The sequence below is a fragment of the Gopherus flavomarginatus genome, chromosome 2, assembly GCF_025201925.1.
Source record: "Gopherus flavomarginatus isolate rGopFla2 chromosome 2, rGopFla2.mat.asm, whole genome shotgun sequence".
Taxonomy (NCBI): Eukaryota; Metazoa; Chordata; order Testudines; family Testudinidae; genus Gopherus; species Gopherus flavomarginatus.
Genome location: NC_066618.1, coordinates 160,321,527 through 160,331,416, shown reverse-complemented (window position 1 = coordinate 160,331,416; position 9,890 = coordinate 160,321,527). Strand labels below are relative to the sequence as shown.

The window sequence follows — 9,890 nt, the reverse complement described above, 5'->3', positions numbered from 1 at the left end:
TCCTGAAGTCTTTACTCACATTTTACTCAGACAAACGCCACATTGAAGCACATTTATTCCATCTTACATGAATATTATCAGTGCTCTCCTAATGAATGTAAAATGTGATTATATTAAAAACTGCTAGCTCCTGAGGAAAAGGCTCTAATCTGGTGTATTAGTTTATTTATAGCTTTCTCTCCCCCCCACCCAAGGTATTGCATTAGCTAGCCTGTCCAATTCACTCCAATCTCTCTCTATAATATAATCAAATCCTTCTCTCTGTCAGATCCCAGCATGGATTTTCTTAAAGGATTCCCAAGTTTTTCATTATAATGATATATATTTGCTAGAATATTTTTATGGCAGCATTCAGCATTGAATATCCTGATTTTTGTTTCTTTCAAACAAGAAAGTTGTAAAAATCAGTCATGTCTTTCTATGGTGTCTCTCCTCTTAATAGTGGTTTTCCCAATAATGCACAATCAAGATTAAAAGTAATGTATTTTCTTTTCTACTTTGTGTAACTGGCAGCATTTTCCAGCATTATCTCCAGTCCTTCTCTGCAAAGAGTGAGACACTATGATGCTCTTTGCTCAAAAGTAATGATACGTGTTAAACTCTGAGACAAGAAGTACTCCATATTTAGAAACAGTAGTCTTCATCTCAAAAAATCCTCAACCAGATATTGACATAAAGTGGAAAAGAATTAGTTGCTAAAAAAAGTGAAATATTTTAAAGATTGCTTTTGCCGGCTCATTCTAACCTCCATATCACCTTCATAAAAATGTAGCATTGGTTTTATCTGCACATACTTTATTATGGACCTGAAGCGAATGTTACCAGAACAGTGATTTTTGAAAATGAAAAGAACTGTCTTTCTGTAAAGTGATTACATAAAGATTTGTTTGAAAGTGTGTGTGTGCATCACTTTTTGTCATAAATACTCTGATTTTTTTAAAAGGTGATCAATATATACTATGATAATTATTGTATTTTATACTTTACATTGCTTGAAATTATGTATTCAATAAATAAGTCAAATTGTATTAGCACTTGATTATACAGTAACAATGTGTTTTGCATACTATTTTGAATAATCTGCGCATAAACATATATAATGCAAATAGATTTTATTGCAAAAGTAAATATGACTCTTCTTTTAATTGTCTTTCAGCACAGTCATCTTGTTTTCAGAGCATTAAAAGAAATAATAAAAGTCCCAGGTACCTGTGTTAACCATATGTTTTCTTTTACAGTAAGGTTTCCCTGTGAGTAATACAACATGAACATATTCTGTTTTTTTCTACAGTTCTTTAATCAAAGGGGAAAATAACAATAAACCCGATCATAACACATCTTTTATCCTGAAAATTAATAAAATGCAATATCTTTGTTAATAGCATTTTTGTCTTGACTTCCTGCTGAGCCTAGAGAGTTCTTCCCCCCACCGCTACCCCAGAAAAACTATTAGCAAAATTAATAGAATGCATTTAGAATCCTTGATTGCTTCAATTACACTAAAACCTTCTCCCTGTATCAGTCCTATACAACTCTAAATAGGTTAAACTGTGGATCTGTTTGCAAATGCAATTCAGCAGATACCTTGGATAATTCTGATTTCCTTTCTCCACTGACTGCAGTGCTGCAGTCCTATGACAACATCATATTAATGAGTGAACTGTGGTACAGTGTTCCATGTGGTTTGAAAGTTTAACCCTGTCCCTCAGACTTTTCTAGCTGTACACAGTGAAGAAATGCTGCAGCATTTTAAATGTCTTTAAATTTCATACACAGGGCTAAAAATAAGAAGGTAATTAGATAACATAGTTTTGTTTTTCAAATGTTACAGATTTTGGAGTAGAAACAGGCATACATTTTAAGTGCCTACAATAAGGAAGGAATGCAGGAACCACGGATCGTTTTTATTCTAGCATCAGCAATGATTTATCCCTGTAATTAACTATTTAATTGCCTGTGTACCTGTGATACATCCAAGAATGCAAAGTCCACTGGACGCAAGCTAGTCACCACAACGTACTCATAACAAATTACACTGTGCCACCAAAAGATAAGTTTTAACAAGTCTTCAGAGAGAAAATGCACCAGGCATTATTTTTTTTAAATAGCTAGAGATAGATTGATCTTTGGGAAAAAACAAAACCAAGAGCCATAAAATGAGTAATAAAAGACTTTAGATCCAAGGGGATTTTGAAAAACTCCTGTTTACCTGTACCTATTACAATGTGGGTGCTCTATCCCTGCAGTGGTTACATGCTAGAATGCAATCAACTTCCTTCTTCAGAATTTCACATTTCTGATTTTTTTATTTATCCCTAAAACTCGAAAGCCAGTTCTGGGGCTTTCGATGATCACAAAGCAGCAATCCCATTTTCCTATTAATCCACCCAACCTCTCTTCTTTTTTCCAAGGCATTGTTGACCTTCAAATGTCAGACCTTTGTTGGGGGGGAGGGATTGTTTCTTTTATCCCATCTTCTCCCGGCCTTCCTGCTCCCCGTGATTCATCTTAATAGAAATGTCTCTGGCTAAGAATTTTACAGCTGTATGTGAAAGGAAATGACTTCAGGGGGCAACGTCTAGTCACTCTCTGATCCTTCTTGCTACTCTGCATTGCAGAGAGAGCCCAGGCTTGACACTCTCACGCTGCTCATTTAGAACAAATAGCATATTAGCTAGGCTTTACTATAGTTGCGTGTGGGGGGATATCACAGTACCGGACAAACCACCCGGAGACGTGTTTTCATTCTGCATAGATTTCCCCTTCCATTGCTTTTCTAGTTGCCTGTGCAGCTGGCCGTGGTGCTGAAACCGCCATGGCTATCCCTCCTACACACAGACACACACACTCCTTACCTGCTTCCCCAGTGTATTCAGTGGGCTCTCCCTCAAATCTAATGCAGAATGTCTGCCGCCCCGCACCCCTTGGAGAAACTCAGCACCCCCACCCACCTCCTTCGGCTTGTCGCTGTTCTTTTGCAGGGAGTGAACTGACCCTGCTCCATTGTGCTTTGCTCCCTGCAGTCGGTGGAAGCGAGCAGGGAGGGGAAGGAAGGAGAGGGGAAGGATGGGAGGGGGAGGATGGGAAAGAGAAAAGGGAAGAGTGGTAGGGATGGAGGAGATGAGGAAGGAGAGAAGAAGGGGAAAGCTAGGGAAGAGGAAAGGAGAGGAAGGAAAGGAAGAAAGAAGAGAGGGGAGGAGAGAAGGAGAGGGGAAAGAGGGGAGAAAAAAGGAGGGCGCCTGGAAAATGGGGGAGAACTGGCTGGGAAGGTGGGAGGAGCCAGCTGCCGGGGGGGGGGGCTGGGGCTTGCTGCGGTGCCTTTAGCTGCCACGTGTTGCCTCCCCGGCCCGCCCCATCGGAGCATGTGGCTGGAGCCGCGCGGCCGGCCCGGCTCCCATATATAAGGGGCGGGCAGCGACAGGAGCCGCGCTGTGAAAGCCGCACACATCCCAAAGTCTTCCAAGATGAGCTACACCCTGGACACACTCGGCAACCCCTCCTACCGGAGGGTGACCGAGAGCCGGGCCATCTACAGCCGGGCCAGCGCCTCCCCTTCCAGCGGCTTCAGGTCGCAGTCCTGGTCCCGGGGCTCGCCGAGCACCGTCTCCTCCCCGTACAAGCGCAGCGCCCTGGGCGCGCAGCGGGTGTCCTACGGCTCCACCGTGCTGAGCTCCTCCGAGAGCCTGGACCTCAGCCAGTCCTCCCTGCTCAACGGGGCCGGGGACTTCAAGCTGAGCCGCTCCAGCGAGAAGGAGCAGCTGCAGGGGCTGAACGACCGCTTCGCCGGCTACATCGAGAAGGTGCACTGCCTGGAGCAGCAGAACAGGGCGATCGAGGCGGAGATCGCCGCCCTGCGCCAGAAGCAAGCCGGGCGCTCGCAGCTGGGCGACGCCTACGAGCAGGAGCTGCGCGAGCTGCGCGGCGCCCTGGAGCAGGTGAACCACGAGAAGGCGCAGCTCCAGCTGGACTCGGAGCACGTGGAGGAGGACATCCAGCGCATCAAGGAGCGCTTCGAGGAGGAGGCCCGGCTGCGTGATGAGACCGAAGCCACAATCCGCGCCCTGCGCAAGGACATGGAGGAGGCCTCCATGGTCAAGGTGGAGCTGGACAAGAAGGTGCAGTCGCTGCAGGACGAGGTGGCTTTCCTGCGGGGCAACCACGAGGAAGAGGTGGCCGAGCTCCTAGCCCAGATCCAGGCATCCCACATCACGGTGGAGAGGAAGGACTACATGAAGACTGACATCACCTCCGCCCTTAAGGAAATCCGCAGCCAGCTGGAGTGCCACTCCGACCAGAACATGCACCAAGCCGAGGAGTGGTTCAAGTGTCGCTACGCCAAGCTAACCGAGGCGGCGGAGCACAACAAAGAGGCCATCCGCACGGCCAAGGAGGAGATCGCCGAGTACAGGCGGCAGCTGCAGTCCAAGAGCGTGGAGCTGGAGTCGGTGAGGGGCACCAAGGAGTCGTTGGAGAGGCAGCTGAACGACATCGAGGAGCGCCACAACAACGATCTCACGACCTACCAGGTAAGCGACCCACACCGAGCAGGTGTAAAGCACAGCGGGGCGTCATGCGGGCTGGCCCGCGCGATGCAAAATGCAACCAGAAAAATCAAAAAGACGAGTTGCCTCTGCCAATGCAAAATTAACTCGTAGGCTGCAGAGCGACAGTGTGCAGAGCAGGAGCGCAGACAGAATGAGTTATCGCAGACATGCAAATGTGGCTTGTACAAAACAAACCAAAAGTACCTGAAAAGGTGCAAAAAATAAGTTAAAAAAAAACCACGCTATGCAAAATTGGCTTGCGTAGTGCAAAAAGACCAGCTGTGCAATGGAGTCCGGACGTCTAATAGCAGTGTTCAGTGCTTGTCTCCGGACGTGCACGCCCTTTACTGTCTGCTCTTCCCTCTGATTGTAAAACATTTCGTCCACAGTGCCTCTTTACAAAGAGCATTTTTAATATTCCTTCTTAGATTTTTAACTATTCTTTTAGAAAACACTCTCCATTCCCCACCTCGATGTACAATGCAAACTTTTAACGGTAAGGATATAGTAAATGACCTTCTATCAGAGATGTTTAACAGTTTGCAAATATATATTCTACATTTTGCTGTTGCTTAGTCATAAAATAATTTGACTGGAGATTTTTAAATGATGTTTCAAAATCTTTTAACACAGCTTTTAACTCTTGATAGTAGTTTACGGATAACTAATAAATATCTTAAAATATATGGAGAAAGTTAAAAGGTCAAACGCACAGTCCTCGCTGAGGTAGTGCTCCATCCTAAAGAGTTTTTTCTGATTAAGGACTGCAGACTCAGGACCCAAAAGCTTTATTGTAATGCACAATTATTTGCTAAACAATAGGCCTGGTTCAGATGCCCAGTGAAGGCAGTGAGACCAGGATCAGATTCCTTTTGTGCTCTTATCCCTTTCTTATATTAGTCCTGGATTTTAAGATGGGCTTTTAAAAGGCTTCCTTATAGACCTTTTTCAGTGCTGCCATTAAGCTAGAATATAGGGGTTAAGACTATTATCTGAGCAGGGATGCTTTTTGGATGCAAGTCTAATGATGTTATGGGGATTTTATGTATCTGTTGCAGGACACGATTCATCAGTTGGAAAACGAGCTGAGGGGTACAAAATGGGAAATGGCACGTCATTTGAGGGAATACCAGGATCTCCTCAATGTCAAGATGGCGCTGGATATTGAAATTGCTGCATACAGGTACCATGGGAATGCTGTGGATGTGTCTGGAATACTAATTGCACTGCAGATGCCACTGGTTCCAACCAACCTCTGCCCAAACAGCTTGTATCATTGGCAAGGATTTTCCCCTATAAGCATCAAACAGATGCAAGAATAGACACTCGGCCAAATTATTAGCACTCTTTCAAATCTGTGCAAATTCAAGACCTTTTCACATTAAGAAATCTTTTTTGAGTTAATAACTGATCCAGCTCTGTGAAAGTCAATGTCAAAACTCCCATAGACTTCACTGGGAATGGGATAGGACCATTAAACTGCAGTACAATGGTTCCATAATGCAGCATTCTGTTCTTATTATGTTTACAAAAGAACCAAGCAGGTGACAGGTTTTAATCTGTAATTATTTTCTTTCACTTCACTTTGCACATGTCGAGCAAGCAGCGTGGGTAGTTTTAATGGACTCTTGTTATTTTAGAACATGGCTGTGCTCGGGTATCAGATGAGCTCTGTTAATCTGCACATTACTTTGCACATGTCGAGCAAGCAGCGTGGGTAGTTTTAATGGGTCTTGTTATTTTAGAACATGGCTGTGCTCGGGTATCAAATGAGCTCTGTTAATCTGCACATTGCAAAACACTTTCACTTTTCTTTCTTAACTTTTCTTCAGAATCCTCCGTGAAGTAATCCTGGAACAGGGATGTAGCTGCTATTGCCATCATCTGGCAGAATGTTTTTCGAGCCTCTTTTGCATTGCTTTTGTAACTGTTTATTTGCCACTTTTATTTCTGAAACCAGGTAGCTTAATAAATAAATAGACTGCAATCGCAGCTTTCAAATAAAACATGAAAGCGCTGATTTTCTTGGTCAGAGGATTAGATGGGGAAAATGCATTTCTGAATATAAATAACATCAAAACAGACTATTGGAAAGTAAACATCTTTAGAAGCCTGCCGTGTACTGGGGTTATCAAATATACAGAGAATGGACATCTTGTTTTATTTTATTGCCAAGGTTAACATGGTTTATTCAGGTGAACATATTATGGCTGAGAGTTTCAAATCATAAGGGATTTGGATGCCGAAATTAATGAGAAATGGGGATTCAAATGCCCTAATTGGCTTTAACAATCTAAGGTAGAATATTTCTGTTTTAAACATATTAGGGCCCAATCCTCAGAAAGGCTAGATCAGCATGGCTTTATTGAAGTGAAAGGCTATGCTCAGAACTGTGCTGATTTACACCAGACTGAGAATGTGGCCGGTGCATTTTTGTTATAGTTTTACAAGACAACAAATTTTGTGATTGAGTATGACAATCACAAGATTTAAACCAAGCTAAGAAAAACTGTGTGCTGTACACAGCACTGAGATATTACCGTGGTAAGCATAAGGTGCCTGATCCCAGCCTACTGAAGTCCCACTGAATATGAACAACGGATATTTTCATCATCCTTAGCATATTCCACATGCTTGAAACACCTTTCTAATTCTCTGAGACACTGCAGACACAAGTCAGACATTTACATGCTAACTTCCCCTCCTCCTCTTTATTTCCCTAGGAAACTACTGGAGGGTGAAGAGACAAGATTCAGTGCCTTCTCGGGAAGCATTACTGGTCCCACATTTACACACAGGCAACCCACGGTCACAATATCAACTAGTAAAATACAGAAATCAAAAGCTGAGCCGCCAAAGCTAAAGGTCCAGCACAAATTTGTAGAAGAAATAATTGAAGAGACAAAGGTGGAGGATGAAAAATCTGAAATGGATGATGCCCTGGTAGCTATTGCAGAGGAATTGGCAACCGGTGCCAGGCAGGAAGAACAGAAGAAGCAAGAAGCAGAAGGGGAAGAAGAAGCAGCAGTGGAAGAGGAAATTGTAGCTGAAAAGAAAGCTCCAGTGAAAGCAGCTGCACCCAAAGCTGAAGAAGAAGAGGAAGAAGAAGAGGAGAAGGGAGAAGAAGAGGAGGAGGAGGAGGCTGCAAAATCTGATGAAGCAGAAGAAGGAGGTTCTGAAAAAGAAGAAGCAGAGGAAAAGAGTGAAAAGGAAGAGGGTGAGGAGGCCGAGCAGGAAGAAGAAGAAGGAGGTGAGGCTGAAGCTGAGGGAGAAGAAGCTGAGGCTGAGACTAAGAAAGAAAAGGAACCTGAAGGGAAGAGCAAGAAAGAGGCTGAAGAGGCTGCAGTGGAAGAGAAGGTGGAAAAAGTGAAAACATCTTTAGCAAAATCTCCACCTAAATCTCCTGCAGCAGAAGAGGCTGAGGAAGAACAGAAGGAATCAGGAGAAGAAGCTGAAGAAGGAGAAAGTGAAGAACAGAAAGTGGAGAAGGAGGGTAAAGAGGAGGAAAAAAAGGAGGAAAAGCCAGGATCCCCAGAAAAGCCAGGATCCCCAGTGAAAGAAGGAGAGGCTGTGGTGGAAGAGACCATCTCAGTCACAAAGGTAACAAAAGTCAGCATAGAGAAAGAGTCCAAAGCGAAGGAAGGAAGTAGTGAAGGAGAGGAAAGTGACCAGGCCTCCAAGGGGTCCATGAAAGAAGACATTGCAGTTAACGGGGAGGTGGATGAGAAGGAGGAGAAGATATCCAAAGAAAAAGAAATTGAGGAGGATGACAAGGGTGTGGTCACCAATGGCCTGGATGTGAGCCCATCTGAAGAAAAGAAAGGGAAGAGCGAAGAGAAAGTTGCGGTAATCAAAAAGGTGGAGAAAATCACTAGCGACATTGGGGACAGTACAACCAAATACATCACCAAGTCTGTGACAGTCACTCAAAAGGTAGAGGAGCATGAGGAAAGTTTTGAAGAGAAAATAATGTCCACCAAGAAGGTTGAGAAAGTCACTTCTCATGCTGTAATAAAACAAGTAAAAGACAGTGACTAATAAATAGTAATTAAAAAAATTAAAAAGAGCTTGGGTTGGTGAAAAAGGTTAAGCCATATGACAGCTGCAAAATGCATGTGAGTGACAGCTTAAAGCAAAACAGGTTCTCTCATGGAGTCTCCAGACACACTGTATTTTACTTTTTTGTGTGTGTGCGCAATACTGGGGGGAAATGCATGCAAGCTCAAGATGTTCTCCCTCCACAGAAATTGGGGAATTAAATAAATAAATAAATGCATGAAGAAAGGAAGCTTTTGAATTCCCTAAACTGTCGGAGGAACACATCTGAGGAAGGTCTTAAGAGGTATTATGCAAAGAACCAACTGAGCCAAGAACAAACACAAAACAAAACAATCGTGAAAAAAAAACACCAGAATTCTCCTAGCCTTAAAAAAAGCTACTTATGAATAATTATGTTTACCTCACTGGTGCAATTAAGATGGACTTTTGTTCATGGGAGAACCTAGTTGACATTCACAGTATGCAACTTTTTGTTATTCGATGTAGAACCGTCACAGCAGTACTTGCTCAATAAAGGTCATATTGGAATCATGCCTTGCTCTGTTGTGTTTCTCTCAAGAGTAGAATTTCTCCCCAGGCTTTTTTTTAATATAAACGATTCAGCATTAATAGTAAATTATCTTCAGTTTACAAAGTGCTTGGGCTTTTTGCAAACTTCTTTGCATTTCCCAACCACTTCTTTAAACAAATATTTAACAATCTGATCTAATGTACATTGGAGCCAATGGGAGTATTACCATCGAATTCAGTGGGTGTTGGATTGGAACTCACATGCTTGTAAAAAAAAGTCCAGATTCACAGCCCTACAAAGTGAAGGTCTCAGTCGGGTTCACATCCTGCAAGCCTTACTTGTGTGTCGTCCCGGTCACCCTCACAGAACTATTTGGGTGAGTAGGGAGGACAGTATATGATGTTTTAAAGCATGGATAGGAGTAGTTTAAGCTTCCTCTGTACACACTCTACCCCAATCTGTAGGGGCCACCTAAGGGGTGGAAGAGAGTCTCTGAGGCCCATACAGTCCTTGGCCTCTTTGTTGAGACTGCCGCCAAGTGAGCCAGTAGGGGTTGTGATGGGGTTTGGATACAGGTGTTTGTCCATTAATAAGTGGGCTGAGAACCATCAATGCATTTCACAAAGGTCTCCAAATACCTTTCAAAAGGCAGTGACTGCTGATGGCTATGGCTCTAGCTATGATTGAGCCCAGCAACTTAGAGATGAATACCTCCTTGACCAAATCCCTAAAATCATCTGCTCCTTGACTCATATTTGAGACTCTTCCTTGTCAAT

At 43.5% G+C, this 9,890-nt stretch overlaps 1 protein-coding gene across 1 annotated transcript; it reads left to right on the top strand.

Annotated features, from left to right (window-relative positions):
- Window positions 1–3,353: 3,353 nt before the first annotated feature.
- On the top strand, window positions 3,354–9,134 carry NEFM (neurofilament medium chain). Its single transcript, XM_050939944.1, has 3 exons — window positions 3,354–4,526; window positions 5,603–5,727; window positions 7,268–9,134. The coding sequence occupies exons 1-3, from the start codon at window positions 3,465–3,467 to the stop codon at window positions 8,580–8,582; spliced, it is 2,502 nt and encodes an 833-aa protein (XP_050795901.1). The 5' UTR covers window positions 3,354–3,464; the 3' UTR covers window positions 8,583–9,134.
- Window positions 9,135–9,890: the final 756 nt, after the last annotated feature.